The sequence below is a fragment of the Mastacembelus armatus genome, chromosome 1 (assembly GCF_900324485.2).
Source record: "Mastacembelus armatus chromosome 1, fMasArm1.2, whole genome shotgun sequence".
In the NCBI taxonomy this organism is placed as follows: Eukaryota; Metazoa; Chordata; class Actinopteri; order Synbranchiformes; family Mastacembelidae; genus Mastacembelus; species Mastacembelus armatus.
The window spans coordinates 19156603-19177181 of record NC_046633.1 but is presented as its reverse complement, the minus strand read 5'-3'; the positions used below and the strand labels follow the sequence as shown (position 1 = coordinate 19177181).

At 42.6% G+C, this 20579-nt stretch overlaps 2 protein-coding genes across 3 annotated transcripts in view; both read right to left on the bottom strand.

Annotated features, from left to right (window-relative positions):
* Positions 1-100: 100 nt before the first annotated feature.
* On the bottom strand, positions 101-3750 carry LOC113128798 (guanine nucleotide-binding protein G(I)/G(S)/G(O) subunit gamma-10). Of its 2 annotated transcripts, none has more exons than XM_026304367.2 (3): positions 3552-3750; positions 2857-2983; positions 101-1060 (listed from the first exon to the last, which is right to left on the bottom strand). In XM_026304367.2, exons 1-2 carry the CDS (start codon positions 3639-3641, stop codon positions 2858-2860), a joined length of 216 nt encoding a protein of 71 aa, XP_026160152.1. In that variant the 5' UTR covers positions 3642-3750; the 3' UTR covers positions 101-1060; position 2857. The 2 variants fall into 2 exon arrangements, with proteins under 2 accessions (XP_026160152.1, XP_026160153.1); XM_026304368.2 differs by having other exon boundaries at positions 101-1057.
* A 1111-nt stretch (positions 3751-4861) lies between these two features.
* Positions 4862-20579, bottom strand: part of LOC113128119 (deleted in malignant brain tumors 1 protein-like) — a 28287-nt gene continuing 12569 nt past the window's right edge. Inside the window, 15 exon segments of the mRNA XM_033325172.1 lie at positions 4862-4990; positions 5104-5179; positions 5288-5447; positions 6303-6545; positions 6777-6928; positions 8366-8574; positions 8738-9052; positions 9232-9660; positions 12233-12547; positions 12727-13155; positions 15729-16043; positions 16223-16630; positions 16802-17587; positions 19273-19364; positions 19456-19511. Coding sequence (XP_033181063.1) covers positions 4971-4990; positions 5104-5179; positions 5288-5447; positions 6303-6545; positions 6777-6928; positions 8366-8574; positions 8738-9052; positions 9232-9660; positions 12233-12547; positions 12727-13155; positions 15729-16043; positions 16223-16630; positions 16802-17587; positions 19273-19364; positions 19456-19511 — 4005 coding nt within the window. The 3' untranslated portion in view covers positions 4862-4970.

Below are 20579 nucleotides of genomic sequence, written 5' to 3'. Positions count from 1 at the left end.
TAGTCCAGCAGTTTAGTTCATTCATTCAGTCATTATAAGACTATTTTTCTAATGCTCTTTGCGCAGAAGATTGACATTTAAAAATCACACACAGCAGTTATTCAATGTCTGAAAAGGTCATTTAATTCCTAAAAGGCTGTTCATACCAGCAAATTTAAGAAAGAAACAGTAGTAAAAGGTTTGGTTGATAACATCATTACAATTTGGAAAGTTATATAAGGAGTCATTCAATACAAACAATATTTGGATGTTTTTGAACAGATATGAACATGTTCATGTTTTATCATTTGTATGTCTGTGATAATATACATTCAATTTCATGTCATTTTTCACTATCCAAATAGTGTAAGGCTTTGATGTGCTTTAAAAAAAATTAGACATATATAGGACAATAAAAGTAACCTTAACTGGCTGATAAATATATACAGAGAAGAGCAGGATGGACAGGGTGAAAGGTTAATCAGCAATCACACACCCTGTACTGATAGGGTTAAAGTCTGTACCATGTTGTTGTACCTTTACTTCTTTACCATTTCAACAAATACATAAGTAGACACGAATGGGTTTAGTTCAAAAGTTATCAGTATGTCTTTTGGCCACATACATAGTGTTTTGTAAAGACATAATATGAAATACAGTGTATATATAAAATGCAACATGTTCTTATTCTTGAACAGCACCTGGTTTAAATGAATGTTTGATTCTCCCCTTGCCACACAAAATACAAGAGGAGGTAACATCTTCAGTAGCCAGTTATGGGCTGCACTTCACCAACACTAGACAGAGGCAGACACTGAGACAACACTTTTAGTTGGCCCATTGAAGTTAGTGTCAATAACAACTTTGTGAAAAATTACAGTTTGGCCCTGTTTTAATGTAACAGATGGGTGCTACAATACTATTAGTTTTGGCAAACAAGTGGACTATACCCACCCCACCCCACAATCCCTTAACCAATCAGCCCCATGTTGCATCATCCCAAGAGGAGCTGGCAGATCTAAAGCAACATCAAGTAGAAGTGAAGACAGATAAATTCAGGAGGCCACCAAATTTCTTGCTGCTGTAGAAAGAAAGACAGAAATAACTAGGAAATACTTAAAAAATAATAAAAAATTAATTTAAAAAAAATTTATGATGACTGAACTTCATTTAGGTGCTTCAGTTTCTGTGTCCCAGTACTGTGGATGCTGGCTCACTAACACACTGTTGTGGTTTATTAGGACATTCAAAGAGAACTGAGCAATTGTTAATGTTAATATTAACCACTTTGCTATTCCTGTTGTGACAAATCAAAATCCTTATTCTTATTGGTGCATGTAGTACCACTACAGTGCCACCTAACATTTTATCCTTCCAACAACTGATCAGTGAAAACACCTGTGTGTCTGTGTGCAAGACCTATGTTGTTACAGAGCAATTACTGAACTTTACAACCAGCACACGTCCAGATAACACATCCACATAATGCTCTACAAGTAATTGATACACAATGTTCTTTAAAATAAAACAGGTTTGCACTTTGTATGTAAAGTCAAACTATAAACTCATCACAGTTTAACACTTAAAAATACCTATATGTTTATATATTTGCCAATATATCAGCCATATCATTTTGAACACCTGCCTAATACACAGGAGTCAGCACTCTATCACTCTTCAGCTCACTGTGCATCTCCTGTGAATCTGCTCTTCTACAGTTATATTGTCAGGAATAACATACATTTGTCTGCCATTCATTAAAAAAATGGATGTAAAGTGAGTGAAAACTAGTCATGAGGACAAGTTAGAGATTATTTTTTTAGACAAAAAAATACCTCTCTCATCTTTTTAAGTGGGAGAACTTGCACAATTGGTGGCTGACTAAATACTTTTTTGCCCCACTGTATATGTTTATATATTTGCCAATGTATCAGCCATATCATTTTGAACACCTGCCTAATACACAGGAGTCAGCACTCTATCACTCTTCAGCTCACTGTGCATCTCCTGTGAATCTGCTCTTCTACAGTTATATTGTCAGGAATAACACACATTTAAACTAGTCATGAGGACAAGTTAGAGATTATTTTTTCTCCACACTCAATATCACCACTGTGTTTATCTCCATGGAGACCAATGTAAAGTATTTCCTATTTTCAAACATCAACACATCAACTTCAAGGACTGAATGTTCACCTGTTGCGTAATATACCCCCCATACTGACAGATGTTATTGTAATAAGATAATCAATGTTATTCATGTTACATCTCAGTGGTCATAATGTTATGGTTGATCAGTGTATATGTGGATGTAATAGACACAAAGGAAGATTTTTAATTTGCACTTAGACATTAGCAGTGCTAGTATGGTAATACAGTAATGTTAATCACAACTAGTGATAGACTTTATGATTAGATTAACCACTTATTTTATAAAACGTCAGTGAACAGTGAAATCAGTATCATGGAGAATAAAGTGATGTCAATAAAATTAAATAACTTTGTCTGACCAAAACCCATATGTGTAATTGTGTAATGTAAGACCTGGAAAAGCATTACATTTTCACATTTGAACCCATTAAAGTTATGGCACTTCTGCTTGAAAATTAACTAAGAAAATCAACAATCAAAGCAGTTTGCAATTAATATTCTTTCAAATGACTAATTCATTAATCTTACATACATACATCTAATTCATTAATCTTACATACATACATCTAATTCATTAATCTTACAACTTCTTGGTGGCTGCTGGAGCTCTGTGGTGCCTGCCTGAATATAATAGATTAATTTGAGTGTTAACTTAATGCGAAGCTGTAATTAATTATACAGCTTAACCCTCAGCAGAAGCCCAGATGAAGGAAAACTCAGGCCTACCTCAGAACAGGGAGCAGGACTTGGGGGGCCTGAAGGGATTATCACTGGAAGGGACCCCAACCAGCAGAGGATCCTTAGTGGCATTTTGCAGACAGTAGCTTTTCAGCTCAGCAGCAGCCTGGGACACCTGCAAGATGACAAGATATATGATATCACAGGGTATCACAGGTACAGTATCTGTAGCTAATGTTAATGCCCAACCTGACCTGCTGCCAACCTCCTCCACTACCCACAGTCCCATTTACATAGGCAGACTAACTGGCTCAGACTAACTGCCTCTTATTTTGCATAAAAACTTCTAGAGACGACTCAGTTACACAAATGGGTGTGTCTACTACTAACTAACTTTCCGGCAGAGACAGTTTTTTCCTTCAGACCACCAACACTAAGAGGCTAAACCCATGTCATAACAGACATGTCACTCCTGTCTGTGAATACTTTACAGAGCTTAGCTACGATTTGACAGCTTTTCAAACACGGAAGAAACTGGCTTGTTTGCGGCTGTGGCTCAGCGCACCAGCAGCAGTTTAAGGCCATATGTGTAACTTTGTGGACCACTTTGTTGGACCCGGACACAAATGTTAAGAGTCCACCTCAGCTCTGTCATTTCTGCCACGGGCTGTCGCCGCCATTCAACAGCGGGTTAGTTTAGCTCTTGGTCTTCCGTGTTGGAGCGTCGGTTGAGGGGTTCGTACCTTGATTCTCCGGATACTGGCCTCTAACCGGAGCTGCTTCACGGCCCTCTGAGCGATGATTAGGTTGTTGCTGGCATTGTTGTTGGACATGACGACCACGGTCGACAGAGATGAGTTGAGGGTTATATTGTAGAGACGGCGGAAACTGACCCCAACTGCTCCAAACTCCAAACCCGAGTGGGAAATGTTGGTCACTAGATGCCCCGCCCCTTTTGTACCAGCCAGCAATTCTATTGGACTATAAGCCTGTCAATCAAAAAGTGACGCAAAAGCCCAGAGGTCATTATTATGAGTTTACTAGTGAACAGACAGTTTACTGTGATCTTCAACCACAACACAGGGTTATGTACCACCTCGTTTAACTACTGGTAATACTGTGAACATGTTCAATGTGAACGAACATCAATTGCTCATTATTCAAATGCATGCATCCCACTTCAGTGTAGAGTTGCAGGTACTTGTTAGCCCACCCAATGTAATAAAAAATCCAAGGAAGATGGGGTGATGGGTGATGGGATAATCACAACACCTGGTCTGAAGCTATTGCAAAGGAATAGAGAGAATCATTATCACCATCCATCCATTCATTGTGGAGCGTAGTGGGGCTGGAGCCAATCCCAACCTGCATGTGTTTGGACTGTGGGAGGAAGCTGGAGTACCTGGAGAGAACCCACAGAGACACTCGGAGAACATGCACACTCCACACAGAAAGGCCCAGGGTCAAACCTCATGCTGTGAGGTGACCACCTAACCACCACACTGTCGTGCTGCCCAGCTAGGGTAAGCAGTCTATACTTTTTTTTTTTTGTTATAAACAGGAAAAGGTAAATGTTTCTATATCTGAACTAAAGAGGTCAACAGCAGCAGAGACACATCATGGATATGCATCATTGATATCTGTTGTAGCTTTCTGTATTTCTAAAAGTTGCAGAACAATTTCAGTCTGTACCAAAGCCACCTGTTACAGTTGTAATTTGTTTTTACATTTTGTGATTTGTATTCCAGCATCACAGTATAGGGTTTTGTTAAGAAAAAAAAAACAAGATGATTTTGTAAAACATAAACATAAGAACACAGTTTACTCCATAATACGAAAACTCATTGGATCTAAATAACAATCCATACTGTATGCTGTAATTCATAAAAATGAGACGTGACCCAAGTGCATTGTAAAGCAAAAGCAAAAACAACTCCAATGTACTCAAATTATGACTGAAAATAATCACAGAGACCATAGTCCTTGCTAGTATATTTTATTTTTGTTGTTTAATAACCATTGCATAGGTTAACAAAAAAGGAATTAATGTGTAGTAAGATTTAATCATACAATATTTTTGTTATCGTATTGATTATGTATTTAAAAAACATCTTAAACAAAACAATATCACACTATAGAATTTGTTTCTGCATGTTACCATCTCACTTAGGTGACTTGTCCCCTGAAGATGAAGAAGAGATAAAACATGGATTATGAATTACAAGAGTAATATTACCTATATAGTTAATTGTGTTGATGCATCAATCCTGATATCAGATTGTATTTCATACTCACAAGTGATGGGTCCAATGGTGAGGGGTTTCACAGGAACAGAGCTGATAACAGAGCGGTATGCCCTACCTGTGCAAGACTACAAGGTGGAGAAAAATGGGTGGAAAATATAGGATATTCCCAAGACCCCAGTGTTTAAGCAGCACTGAATAAGGATTGACAATGTGCAGTGAAATGTGTAACTTACTGGAACACAGTTGAAATTCCTCCGATCACATAGAGTGAGGCTGCAGTGAAGATAAACATCTTGGTATGTACCCTGGAACAGGAAGAACAAGGCAGAGAAGCGAGCCTGGAGGGACGACCCACTCTCAACAATTGATACCTGTCGACGGTCAGTGGGACACCTGGCAAGAGAAGGTCAAACAGGTCATCCCCACCATAACTGTCACGACCGGTCACGTAGGTTTCCGGTCGTCTCGTGTTTTGTAATTTCCCCGTGTGTTTAGGTTTCCTGGACATCCGGTAATTAGCAGGCAACTCTGTCCACCTGTCTGTCTTTCAGGAGCCCACAGTACTTATCCTCCTCGGCCGCCACAGTCTAGTGCGGGATTGTCTGCTTCGCTTCACGAGGTATTTCTGCGAGACTCACCATTAGAAGATTCGAAGGGATATCACGAAGGAACTACGCGCTGATCGAAGGAAGGTGACCCGATCCTCTCCGCCACATTCCTCCTGGCAACTCTGGTAACAGTTTCTCTTGGACTATCTGTGAATTCAATGACTCTCAGCCCCGTTTTCTGCTATACGAGATGACGTCTTGGTGAAGGACTATTTGCTGTATAGTGCCCTCCAATTCCTGCTTGGAGTTTCGTTTGGAGGTGTTTTGTGTTTCTCCGTTGCCCCGGAATTCTGACCAAGAATACACCGCACCGTGAGATTCTGCTCTGCGGACCAAGACCCGGTTTCATCCTCCTACCAACCTAGACCCCCCGTGGAGTTACCAGGCGCGGGCCTAGGCATAAACCAACCTCCTGTTGACTACGTCCGGATTCTCCCTTCCATTCTTCATGGTCGTCATCACAGCTCTCAACTCCCTCATTGGTTATTGTAAATAAACTCTCGTTCAGTACTTAAGTGTGTGGCATTTTTGGGTCCTCTGATTCTCCGTACCTGACAATAACGTGATCACCATGCATTTAACCTTTTCTATTTTGTTATATTAAACTAAGCACCTGCTGAGGTTCAGAAGGGACACTTACTTGTTCTGGATGAGAAGATATCGCAAAGGATCGTTAGGGCTTGATGTGTGGGTGGCATAGCAGTCCTCCAGGACAGCAGCAAAGCTGGTATCGTTCTCCTCCACAGAGACACCCACATACAGAGGTAAGCCCAGTGGAAGGATGACCCCGCCTGATGGATAAGCCTCAGTAAAGTTGGAGTTGCGGAAAAGAGACATTGAGGCTCTAGCTTTGGTACCTGCACCTGAAAGGCCACCTCCCACACTGTCAAGAGAATATACATGCAGCACTGGATGATAGGATGACTGGTTAAAAGCAACACATAGACCAGAATAAGTTTGACCAGGTTTGACTAAATATTTGTGTAAAATTGTATGATCACAGACCATATATGGAATATATATGTATGTATGTATATATGTATATAAACTTCCTCATTTTATAACTGTAAATGATAAGTGATGTCATAGTCACATTCAGTAAAAAAAAGCTTACGGCAGCAATGGTCTGATAGCCACATTCAGGCTGGTGCTTGTGTTGAGGGGATACGCGCAGAGGAAAGGAAGGCTCACGGGAACAGTGAAGGACGTGTTGTTCGCTGGGTAGATAAATAAGCTGTTGGAGTAGATGGCATGTGTGTGGTTGGTCTGAAAGACAGAGGATGATTAAAATGATCAGTTAACTGAATGATTATGTCAGATTGAGTTACTTTTTCATTCCGGTGGTGGGTCTGGGTTTAGTATACTGTCCTTGTGAGTTCTTGATAATTTGAGATAGATTGCTCAGAGTGTTCAGGAAGATCAACCTGGATCTGTTTAATATTGAATCCTGATGGCCCTGGAAAAATTGTTGGTTCCTGAACTGGTGGCTGGTACTACCACACAATATGAACAACACTGCCTAACAGGGAGAATAATATGTTCTGAATATCCAGTGCACCCTGAATCAAACTGCTGATCCAGTTTTCAATATCTTACCCAACCCATTCGACCTTTTCTGCTGCAGTCTGCTGGAAACACTGGCATGTCTACTGTTCTGGAGAGGAAATACATAGGTATAGCCATTATCTAAATGCCCTGGGGAAGGAGCACCCTTGGGTGTTGCAGGTATTGAGGGCAAAATGAGTTAGCACCTATAGAGGAGGGCAATGGGCTTTGCCAAAAAAGAGGAGAAGTCATGGCAATCCTACATCTTACAATCCTACATAACTAGCAGCTGAAAGTTGACCAAGGGAGGCAGCTTGAGTTCCTTTGACCATCACAGAGATCACATTCTGCCCAGACATGGGCCTGATGGCCAAAAGAGCAAGGCAGGTCATGTAAACTGTCAGTCACTGGCAGTCATTGCCTACACAGGATTTGACAGACTGTCACTATGCAAGGCCCACCCAGTCTTTGGGAACACAGGTCTCCACTTAAAGAGGGAGACTTCAGAAATATCACTGATGCCACACAAAAGGCTTCCAGATGTTTGTGGCTCAAAGCTGTGACTAAACACACTATTTGGACACATACAGGGTCTTAATCAACCCTGGGTGGGTTGACTGAGGCCCAACTGATGTTGAAATCTCTGAAAAACACAATGATATGCATCAGATACTGTAACGTCATGTTGCAGTGACTCTTTTTACATTTTTTAAGACTACCTTCAATGTCATCTTGAACCAACCTATGTCCATCCATCCATTTTCTATACCCGCTTTTTTCCTGAAAGCCAGGGTCACGGGGATCTGCTGGAGCCTATCCCAGCTCTCTCTCGGGTGAAAGGCAGGGGACCAACCTATGTCAATTCAAAATTTTTAACTGTGGTAATAGTAGCAATAGCATTATGCCAGCTGGATTTAACCCGAAACAGAAGGCACAATAAACAATATGCTGTAATAATACACTGGAGCAGAGCAGTCATAACTGAACTGAAACCAAATGATGATTTGATGTTTCCACAGCTAAACAAAGGGCCCCCAAATTTGTCCTATTTAGTGGATTACGCACTGGGTAGGATAGAAAAGAAAAACAACAAACAAAACACAATCATGTCATTGACAAGCTGGTAATTAGGCTTACAGAAAAAAATAAAGTCCTTACCCTCAGTATGTTTCCACAGGCACCTGCCCGAGCCTCCACTTCGTACCAAACTACATCATTATGTACTCTGACCCAGGAGCAGTTATGGGCCGCCAGGTTTCCAGAGAATGGGTTCAAACCAACTGATGTCATTGTGGCCACATCCAGTCCTACTTGAAGTTTATCATGGCCACAAATGAGCTGAGAAGTCTGGAGTGGAGGGCGTTCAACTGAGGAAGATGTAAAGTCACCAAATGAAATGGCATTAGAAAGGAAATGAAATTGTTATTACCACACAGGTCCAAAATTGGAAACTTGACAAACCTTAAGCTCAGTTTGTGATTAGCTAACTGTATTATGTTAAGATATTTGAAAATATCAAAAGAGACCTACATTCACAAACAACACTGGCATCTTCACCGTGATTACAGTTGTGAACCCCAAACCCTGAATGTCTGCAGTGTGTTATGGATGGTTCATTTCCAGAACAACTGACATCATCCAACCAGATGGGTCCACTGCCTTGTCCAAAAGCTGCGTTTTGTAGTGCTGAACGAGCTCTGCCACAGCCCAGCTGTCTACACACCACTTTGGCATCGTTCAGGTCCCAGCCATCATCACACACTGTCCCCCACTGTCCAGCATGGTAGACCTCCACTCTGCCAGAGCAGAGGTTGTCTGAATTGACCAGCCTGACTGGTGAACCAGCTAACAGAAAAACATGTAACATAATCATGTTGATGGGGGACACAGATGACAGACGTTTTGTTATACTAATAATCTGTTTGAAATATATTTGTGAAATCCTCTGAGCTAAATGTTGCTCCATAGCCAGCCTGTTACACAACCAGATTTCATTGGCTCCAACTTTACAAATATGTGTTTACCTTCACAGACGACCCCAGCATCCTCATGGTGACCACAGTTGTGACTTCCAAACCCTCTGTGGCGGCAGTTGGTGAGCTTTGGTTCGCTGCCTGTGCACATCACATCATCCAACCAGATAGGCCCCGTGCCCTGTCCAAAACGTGCATTCTGTGGTGCTGACAGGACCCTGCCACAGCCCAGTTGTCTACACACCACCTGAGCATCGTTCAGGTCCCAACCATCGTCACACACTGTGCCCCACTGTCCACTGTGGAAAATCTCCACTCTGCCAGAGCAGGAGCTGTTTCCTCCATTGGCTAGGCGGAGCTGCCCCTCAACTACTGTACTGTTGCCTGCTGATGTTGTGTAATATGTCATCTCAGTGACAATGCTGGTTGTTGCAGTTCCAGATATGGGTGGTAAAACTGTGCTGTTGGGTCCTGACTGAACTGAAAGAAAAGTCTGTATTAACCTGCAAGGCAACTACAACATTTGTTGCTACTAGAATAAATGAGGAAAAGCATCCTTTCTTTAGGTATAAATAACTATGTTAATGTTTGGCACAAACATCCACATGTTTTCTTAACACAAACATGTGTTTCACTGTATATTTGATTTATTGTGCTATAAACTGAAACTTGATTCAGGGTATCCCTAGTGGTGAGAGAGTGGTGATTGGGGCAGACTTCAACGGACATGTTGGTGAGGGAAACAGAGGTGACGAGGAAGTGATGGGTAAGTTTGGTATGCAGGACAGGAATGCAGAAGGACAGATAGTGGTAGACTTTGCAAAAAGGATAGAAACGGCTGTAGTGAACACATTTTTCCAGAAAAGGGAGGAGCATAGGGCGACATATAAGAGTGGAGGCAGGAGCACACAAGTTGATTACATCTTGTGCAGATGTTCCAACCTGAAAGAGATCAGTGACTGCAAAGTAGTGGTTGGGGAGAGTGTAGCCAGACAGCATAGGATGGTGGTGTGTAGGATGACTCTGGTGGTGAGGAAGATGAAGAGGACAAGGGCAGAGCAGAGGACCAAGTGGTGGAAGTTGAAAAAGGAAGAGTGTTGTGTGGCTTTCAGGGAGGAGCTGAAACAGGCTCTGGGAGGTCAGGAGGTTCTTCCAGATGACTGGACAGCTACAGCTAAAGTGATCAGGGAGTCAGGTAGGAGGGTACTTGGTGTTTCATCTGGAAAGAGGAAAGCAGATAAGGAGACTTGGTGGTGGAATGAGGAAGTTCAGGAGTGTGTTAAGAGGAAAAGTTTAGCTAAGAAGAAGTGGGACACTGAGAGGACAGAAGAGAACAGACAGGAGTACAGGGAGATGCAACGTAAAGTGAAGGTAGAGGTGGCAAAGGCCAAACAAAGGGCGTATGAGGATTTGTATGATAGGTTGGACTCTAAGGAGGGAGAGGTGGATTTGTACAGGTTGGCGAGGCAGAGATGGGAAGGATGTGCAGCAGGTTAGGGTGATTAAGGACAGGGGTGGAAATGTGTTGACAGGTGCCACAAGTGTGATGGAAAGATGGAAGAAATACTTTGAAGAGATGATGAATGAGGAAAATGTTAGAGAGCACAGAGTAGAAGAGGTGACTGTTGTGGAGCAGGAAGTAGCAAAGATCAGTAGGGATGAAGTGAGGAAGGCGTTGAAGAGGATGAAGAGTGGAAAGGCAGTTGGTCCTGACGACATACCTGTGGAGGTATGGAAGTGTTTAGGAGAGGTGGCAGTAGAGTTTTTGACTGGGCTACTTAACAAGAGCTTGGAGAGTGAGAGGATGCCTGAGGAATGGAGGAGAAGTGTACTGGTGCCCATCTTTAAGAACAAGGGAGACGTGCAGAGTTGTGGAAACTACAGAGGAATAAAGCTGATGAGTCACACAATGAAGTTATGGGAAAGAGCAGTGGAGGCTAGGCTGGGTCAGAAGTGAGCATTTGTGAGCAGCAGTATGGTTTCATGCCAAGAAAGAGAACCACAGATGCAATATTTGCTTTGAGAATGCTGATGGAGAAGTACAGAGAAGGCCAGAAGGAGCTGCATTGTGTCTTTGTAGATTTGGAAATAGCGTATGACTGGGTGCCGAGAGAGGAGCTGTGGTTTTGTATGAGGAAGTCTGGAGTGGCAGAGAAGTATGTTCGAGTGGTGCAGGACATGTATGAGAGCTGTAAGACAGTGGTGAGGTGTGCTGTAGGGGTGACAGAGGAGTTCAAGGTGGAGGTGGGACTGCACCAAGGATCAGCTTTGAGCCCCTTCTTGTTTGCTGTGGGGATGGACAGGCTGACAGATGAGGTTACACAGGAATCTCTGTGGACCATGATGTTTGCAGATGACACTGTCATCTGTAGTGAGAGCAGGGAGCAGGTGGAGGAAAATCTAGAGAGGTGGAGGTTTGCTCTGGGAAGGACAGGAATGAAGGTTAGCCGCAGTAAAACAGAGTACATGTGTGTACATGAGAGGGACTCAAGTAGAACGGTGAGGTTACAGGGAGTAGAGGTGAAGAAGGTGGAGGATTTTAAGTATCTAGGGTCAACAGTCCAGAGCAACGGAGAGTGTGGAAAAGAAGTGAAGAGACGTGTGCAAGCAGGTTGGAACGGGTGGAGGAAAGTGTCAGGTGTGATGTGTGACAAAAGAGTGTCAGCAAGAATGAAAGGAAAGGTGGACAAGACAGTGGTGAGACCAGCAATGTTGTCTGGTTTAGAGACAGTGGCACTGAGAAAAAGACAGGAGGCAGAGCTGGAGGTAGCAGAGCTGAAGATGTTGAGGTTCTCTCTGGGAGTGACGAGGATGGATAGGATCAGGAATGAGGACATCAGAGGGACAGCTCATGTTAGATGTTTTGGAGAAAAAGCCAGGGAAGATAGGGTTAAACAGAGGCAGATGATTGATTCACTGTGGCGACCCCTGAAGGGAGCAGCCGAAAGGAGAAGAAGTGCTATAAACTGAAACTTTTTGATGAGGCCATTTTCCCAGTTAAAAGGGAGCAGTTAAGAATTGGAGAACACGTTTTATTTGCATAAATATTTACCTTCACAGATGATGCTGGCATCTTCACCATGATTACAGTTGTGGACCCCAAACCCTGGATGTCTGCAGTGTGTTATGGATGGTTCATTTCCAGAACAACTGACATCATCCAACCAGATGGGTCCACTGCCTTGTCCAAAAGCTGCGTTTTGTAGTGCTGAACGAGCTCTGCCACAGCCCAGCTGTCTACACACCACGTTGGCATCGTTCAGGTCCCAGCCATCATCACACACTGTCCCCCACTGTCCAGCATGGTAGACCTCCACTCTGCCAGAGCAGAGGTTGTCTGAATTGACCAGCCTGACTGGTGAACCAGCTAACAGAAAAACATGTAACATAATCATGTTGATGGGGGACACAGATGACAGACGTTTTGTTATACTAATAATCTGTTTGAAATATATTTGTGAAATCCTCTGAGCTAAATGTTGCTCCATAGCCAGCCTGTTACACAACCAGATTTCATTGGCTCCAACTTTACAAATATGTGTTTACCTTCACAGACGACCCCAGCATCCTCATGGTGACCACAGTTGTGACTTCCAAACCCTCCGTGGCGGCAGTTGGTGAGCTTTGGTTCGCTGCCTGTGCACATCACATCATCCAACCAGATAGGCCCCGTGCCCTGTCCAAAACGTGCATTCTGTGGTGCTGACAGGACCCTGCCACAGCCCAGTTGTCTACACACCACCTGAGCATCTTTCAGGTCCCAGCCATCGTCACACACTGTGCCCCACTGTCCACTGTGGAAAATCTCCACTCTGCCAGAGCAGGAGCTGTTTCCTCCATTGGCTAGGCGGAGCTGCCCCTCAACTACTGTATTGTTGCCTGCTGATGTTGTGTAATATGTCATCTCAGTGACAATGCTGGTTGTTGCAGTTCCAGATATGGGTGGTAAAACTGTGCTGTTGGGTCCTGACTGAGCTGAAAGAAATGTCTGTGTTAACCTGCAAGGCAACTACAACATTTGTTGCTACTAGAATAAATGAGGAAAAGCATCCTTTCTTTAGGTATAAATAACTATGTTAATGTTTGGCACAAACATCCACATGTTTTCTTAACACAAACATGTGTTTCACTATATATTTGATTTATTGTGCTATAAACTGAAACTTGATTCAGGGTATCCCTAGTGGTGAGAGAGTGGTGATTGGGGCAGACTTCAACGGACATGTTGGTGAGGGAAACAGAGGTGACGAGGAAGTGATGGGTAAGTTTGGTATGCAGGACAGGAATGCAGAAGGACAGATGGTGGTAGACTTTGCAAAAAGGATAGAAACGGCTGTAGTGAACACATTTTTTCAGAAAAGGTAGGAGCATAGGGCGACATATAAGAGTGGAGGCAGGAGCACACAAGTTGATTACATCTTGTGCAGATGTTCCAACCTGAAAGAGATCAGTGACTGCAAAGTAGTGGCTGGGGAGAGTGTAGCCAGACAGCATAGGATGGTGGTGTGTAGGATGACTCTGGTGGTGAGGAAGATGAAGAGGACAAGGGCAGAGCAGAGGACCAAGTGGTGGAAGTTGAAAAAGGAAGAGTGTTGTGTGGCTTTCAGGGAGGAGCTGAAACAGGCTCTGGGAGGTCAGGAGGTTCTTCCAGATGACTGGACAGCTACAGCTAAAGTGATCAGGGAGACAGGTAGGAGGGTACTTGGTGTTTCATCTGGAAAGAGGAAAGCAGATAAGGAGACTTGGTGGTGGAATGAGGAAGTTCAGGAGTGTGTTAAGAGGAAAAGTTTAGCTAAGAAGAAGTGGGACACTGAGAGGACAGAAGAGAACAGACAGGAGTACAGGGAGATGCAACGTAAAGTGAAGGTAGAGGTGGCAAAGGCCAAACAAAGGGCGTATGAGGATTTGTATGATAGGTTGGACTCTAAGGAGGGAGAGGTGGATTTGTACAGGTTGGCGAGGCAGAGATGGGAAGGATGTGCAGCAGGTTAGGGTGATTAAGGACAGGGGTGGAAATGTGTTGACAGGTGCCACAAGTGTGATGGAAAGATGGAAGAAATACTTTGAAGAGATGATGAATGAGGAAATGTTAGAGAGCACAGAGTAGAAGAGGTGACTGTTGTGGAGCAGGAAGTAGCAAAGATCAGTAAGGATGAAGTGAGGAAGGCGTTGAAGAGGATGAAGAGTGGAAAGGCAGTTGGTCCTGACGACATACCTGTGGAGGTATGGAAGTGTTTAGGAGAGGTGGCAGTAGAGTTTTTGACTGGGGCTACTTAACAAGAGCTTGGAGAGTGAGAAGATGCCTGAGGAATGGAGGAGAAGTGTACTGGTGCCCATCTTTAAGAACAAGGGAGACGTGCAGAGTTGTGGAAACTACAGAGGAATAAAGCTGATGAGTCACACAATGAAGTTATGGGAAAGAGCAGTGGAGGCTAGGCTGAGGTCATAAGTGAGCATTTGTGAGCAGCAGTATGATTTCATGCCAAGAAAGAGAACCACAGATGCAATATTTGCTTTGAGAATGCTGATGGAGAAGTACAGAGAAGGCCAGAAGGAGCTGCATTATGTCTTTGTAGATTTGGAAACAGCGTATGACTGGGTGCTGAGAGAGGAGCTGTGGTTTTGTATGAGGAAGTCTGGAGTGGCAGAGAAGTATGTTCGAGTGGTGCAGGACATGTATGAGAGCTGTAAGACAGTGGTGAGGTGTGCTGTAGGGGTGACAGAGGAGTTCAAGGTGGAGGTGGGACTGCACCAAGGGTCAGCTTTGAGCCCCTTCTTGTTTGCTGTGGTGATGGACAGACTGACAGATGAGGTTAGACAGGGATCTCTGTGGACCATGATGTTTGCAGATGACACTGTCATCTGTAGTGAGAGCAGGGAGCAGGTGGAGGAAAATCTAGAGAGGTGGAGGTTTGCTCTGGGAAGGACAGGAATGAAGGTTAGCCGCAGTAAAACAGAGTACATGTGTGTACATGAGAGGGACTCAAGTAGAACGGTGAGGTTACAGGGAGTAGAGGTGAAGAAGGTGGAGGATTTTAAGTATCTAGGGTCAACAGTCCAGAGCAACGGAGAGTGTGGAAAAGAAGTGAAGAGACGTGTGCAAGCAGGTTGGAACGGGTGGAGGAAAGTGTCAGGTGTGATGTGTGACAAAAGAGTGTCAGCAAGAATGAAAGGAAAGGTGGACAAGACAGTGGTGAGACCAGCAATGTTGTCTGGTTTAGAGACAGTGGCACTGAGAAAAAGACAGGAGGCAGAGCTGGAGGTAGCAGAGCTGAAGATGTTGAGGTTCTCTCTGGGAGTGACGAGGATGGATAGGATCAGGAATGAGGACATCAGAGGGACAGCTCATGTTAGATGTTTTGGAGAAAAAGCCAGGGAAGATAGGGTTAAACAGAGGCAGATGATTGATTCACTGTGGCGACCCCTGAAGGGAGCAGCCGAAAGGAGAAGAAGTGCTATAAACTGAAACTTTTTGATGAGGCCATTTTCCCAGTTAAAAGGGAGCAGTTAAGAATTGGAGAACACGTTTTATTTGCATAAATATTTACCTTCACAGATGATGCTGGCATCTTCACCATGATTACAGTTGTGGACCCCAAACCCTGGATGTCTGCAGTGTGTTATGGATGGTTCATTTCCAGAACAACTGACATCATCCAACCAGATGGGTCCACTGCCTTGTCCAAAAGCTGCGTTTTGTAGTGCTGAACGAGCTCTGCCACAGCCCAGCTGTCTACACACCACGTTGGCATCGTTCAGGTCCCAGCCATCATCACACACTGTCCCCCACTGTCCAGCATGGTAGACCTCCACTCTGCCAGAGCAGAGGTTGTCTGAATTGACCAGCCTGACTGGTGAACCAGCTAACAGAAAAACATGTAACATAATCATGTTGATGGGGGACACAGATGACAGACGTTTTGTTATACTAATAATCTGTTTGAAATATATTTGTGAAATCCTCTGAGCTAAATGTTGCTCCATAGCCAGCCTGTTACACAACCAGATTTCATTGGCTCCAACTTTACAAATATGTGTTTACCTTCACAGACGACCCCAGCATCCTCATGGTGACCACAGTTGTGACTTCCAAACCCTCCGTGGCGGCAGTTGGTGAGCTTTGGTTCGCTGCCTGTGCACATCACATCATCCAACCAGATAGGCCCCGTGCCCTGTCCAAAACGTGCATTCTGTGGTGCTGACAGGACCCTGCCACAGCCCAGTTGTCTACACACCACCTGAGCATCTTTCAGGTCCCAGCCATCGTCACACACTGTGCCCCACTGTCCACTGTGGAAAATCTCCACTCTGCCAGAGCAGGAGCTGTTTCCTCCATTGGCTAGGCGGAGCTGCCCCTCAACTGCTGTACTGTTGCCTGCTGATGTCGTGCCAGCCGAAAGTAGAATTACAGGTGTGGTAGAAGAAACTTCAGCATCTGTTCTCTTCACGTCTGTTTACAATAAAAACAGCAGTGTACTGATAAGCCAGAGTTTTTGCTAAGTTTTTGATAAATTGATTAACTTGAATTTATGAACAAGAGGACTACATAGCTTTTACATTTTCACTAAACTAAATGGATTAAATTAGAAAAATTTAATTTGTTGTTACAGTGTAAATATACCTGCACAGTAAGCGAGTTGGCATGTGGATGGCTTCATAAGTTTGTAGACATAGTAGTTTCCGTAGCAAAGCTTGACATGGATGTTGTGTGAATTAAAATAGCAGCAGCTGTCCATCCAGGTATTACACACAGTGCGATTCACAATTTCACCTGACTGTGTGGGATGGGGTTCTGTTATCCACAGAGGAGCATGGGTTCCACACCGGTTCTTCTCTACACACCTCTCTGGAATATGAGCACTGGTTTGCCCCAGAAACAGCCGATACCAGCCTTGCCAGTTAACATCTCGGTCACAGTGTATGATCTGATTACTGGTGTTATTTGTTGAGCGCCAGTCATCATTCAGTATGGTGTAGTGCTCACAAGGGTCGGCACAGCGGCTAGACACATTATTACTGATGCAGTCCATGCCTAAAGGACAAACAATATTTCCACAGTGGAACTGTACAGATTGGGAAGAAGGGCCAGATCTGGTTATAGAGGACGGCTCCATGCATTTGAAAGAACCAGGGATGTTTTGGCAAACATGTGGTGGTGCACAGTGTGAATCTGGAAGGGAGCACTCGTCAATATCTACACAGCCCCTCTCTGGTGACCAGTGAAAACCATGGCTGCAGCAAGAAGAGTCACTGCAGAGTGTGGCATTGAGGCAGGTGAGACCATCACCTACAAAGCCATCCTTACAGACACAAAAGAAGGCCTGGCTGGTGAAGGTGTCACCTCTTTCTTGTGAGACCCGGCAGGTGGCTTCATCATGACATGAGTCACAGCTGGAGACAAGTGTCCCTGTGAAACATATAGGGGTAGTTTGATGCATGCCATTACATTTTAGCAGTTTTTATAAATGCAACAGTGCAATAAAACTTCAACATGTGATTTAACAAGTGTTATAAATATTTTGGATTCAGGTATTCTGTGAGTGCAAACCAGTGCAAACAAATCTCACTGCAGAGTGATATCCGTTTATTACAAATCAGGTGTTTGAATACATCCAATCTAGATATGTCATCTGCCTGTACCTGTCTCACACATGCATGCTGACTGTTGGAAATTTGTTTAGGCCAATGTTACTATTTTTTAAATTCTGGTCAAATTTTTACAATATTATATTGGAAAAAAAATAACATCATGGATGGCAAGGTGAAGAATTAGTTAGGACTCAACAGCAAGAAGGTTCTAGGTTTAAACACCTGTCAAACCAGGGGCTTTTCTTTGTGGATTTTGGATGGGTTTGTGAATTTTCTTCTACAAGCAGGTTTGGTTATGTGGTGACTACATCGCCTGTAGGTGTGATTAGATGTCTTTCTCTATGTGTCAGCAATGCCCCTGCAACCCTTCAAAGGAATAAGTGGTATAGATAATGGATAGACAGACAGATACATGAATTTCCACCATGATAGGTGGATGGATATAGGCAAATGGTTAAGGTTATGGTGACATTATATGTACAATTTTTAATTTAATGCAGTCATGAAAAAGCTTTTTTGTTATATACATTTAGTGTGTCGTCTTTTTTTTTAGTAGTTTAATTAGCAGCCTTCTTTGTGTAGGTGCACTCACAGGTGTGTTGCCACAGTGGCAGGGTGAGACCTGAAGTACAGGTAACAGGTTAATGTCTGTGAAGACTGAATTACAGCAATTTTGTCTCACTTGTCATGTTTCATGGTAACAGTTAAACTAGACATGATCTTGATCTTGATTATCTTCTGTCAGTGTGGGATTTTTTTTTTTCTTTTTAACTTGGGGGTTCCTGAATTCTAAATGCATCTATTTATTTTTGTTTTATTTTTATTTACAGCCCAGCTGTATTGTATGTATTCTCAGACTAGTTTACATTCATACAGCGACAGATTTTAACACACACTGAGATGCAAGCTAAAGTCATGTATTCCACAGAAAGGACCAGCTGATAGAGATGGTGTAAGAAAAGTGGGGGATATCAAGGTTTCAGGGGGGAATAATGTAGACTACCTGTAGTTTTGTTAACAGGCTTGCATGAGTGTTTTGTTTATGGTCTATGACAATTTGAGGATAACTTCTAATTAAAACAAGAGAAGGGCAAATTTTGCACTGAAGTTTTATCCCCTAACATTTTGATGAGGGCAGTGTCATATTTCACATTTTACATTAAAGTCAGTTTAAGTGCAATAATAAAACTCTATACATTAAACCACTGAAAACATATGTCAAATTAAATGTTACCCTAATTTAATTTTTAAATGATTTTTCATGAAGAGAATGTGAACAAATTAATATTTATGAAGGTGTAATCCATCCTGATAATTTTAGTGCTGGAAATGATCATTTCTTTGAGCAGATATACATTCAAGGCATCATTTCATTGTTTTTTCATTTATGACACAAAAAGATTTGTAAATATATCAATTTAAATTTGAATCTTTTTTCAGAAGGGGAAGTACAATTACACAGTAACGTTTGACCCAAAATGATACAATGTTAAATATGTTTACCTGAAGTACTTCCCGTGAAAATCTGCAAAATTAGGAGCAATGACAAGCTCCCAGGCAGCATCATAATAGTCCAGATCCAGGACACAGACGTGCTGTGAAAGACAAAAGAGGTGTCTTACAATCATATTTTTAATTGATGCTACTGTGCATGACACTCCTTATTTTGCTTGTCTTTGTACTTACCCTACAGAGACCATTTGGGAATCCAGCAGCTGAGTGAAAAACCTGAAAGTGAAAAACTCCTCACAAGTGTGGGAATTTATAGGCACTGATAACATTGATTTCAATGATATCAAAATGGTTACTTATTAATCTAAGACAGATGGATAAAGTTAAAATAAATGTGGTACAGAAACTAAGCCCTGAGTTGATATATTTTATGGCTCTACAACTAAACTGCACCATGGTGTCAAAACACAATGGACACTGTGTTTTCACAAGTCAACATCCATTTATTACCACCTTTCATCAACCACTGGGTTTTTGAACATGAACATTTATATAGGACCTGTGACAAAGATCTTAACTCAATGGTCCACTTACAGTACTATTCTTTGTTTTTTTCCCAGCACGTTTTCTATATCCAATCATAAATGGATTTCAATAAATATTAACCATGTAATGATTTCCTTTGACATTAGGGTAGATGTCATTAGATGAATCCCAATTAGATAAATCTTATATTGGAGGTATGTTACATAACAACTTACTGTATGGTTCATCTAACGTATTTAATTGGCACTGAAAAAAAGAACGTTCCCTACAGGAATGAATGACCTCTCTCATTGTCCCACTTTGATAAATTGGGTTTTTATGATATTGACACATCACTTCTTATCGTTATTTCTTTGAATCTCTGTGCCCATTATGAAATTTATAAACCCACTTCCTCTTCTTTTTTCATTAGTCCAAGGTAAATGGTTAACAAAGTGCTTTCTTCCATTACAGTAGTGTGCTATTAAGATTTTTACAACACTTTATGACAGTAAATACTAGTGGTAAATGGTGTGTTCAAAAGTTATTCAAACATGTCCTTGAAGAGTTGGATGTGATTCAAAAAGAACATCTTTCAACTTTCAATCACAGGGAAAAGCATGTATGTGTGGTCAAACGTTGAAAAGAATAGTTTGTACTCTTTCTCTGTACCTTCTGCAGGAATCCCTGGTCGTGGAGTTAGATTTTGCTTATGTGCAGTTACTGGCGCCACCAACCTGTGCAGTGTTTATTGTTTTCATCCACTCACCCCAACCCGACTAGGTAGATGGCCGCCCAAACTTCACCTCAGGTCTGCTGGAAGTTTCTTCCAT

What these genes read in the sequence shown, in the direction of transcription:
- LOC113128798 (XM_026304367.2), bottom strand. Translation starts at nt 3,641, where the DNA reads ATGTCCAACAACAATGCCAGCAACAACCTAATCATCGCTCAGAGGGCC. An exon ending in CCAGTATCCGGAGAATCAAG is followed by an intron (nt 2,984 to 3,551) that starts GTACGAACCCCT and finishes GTCATCTTGCAG; the next exon opens with GTGTCCCAGGCTGCTGCTGA.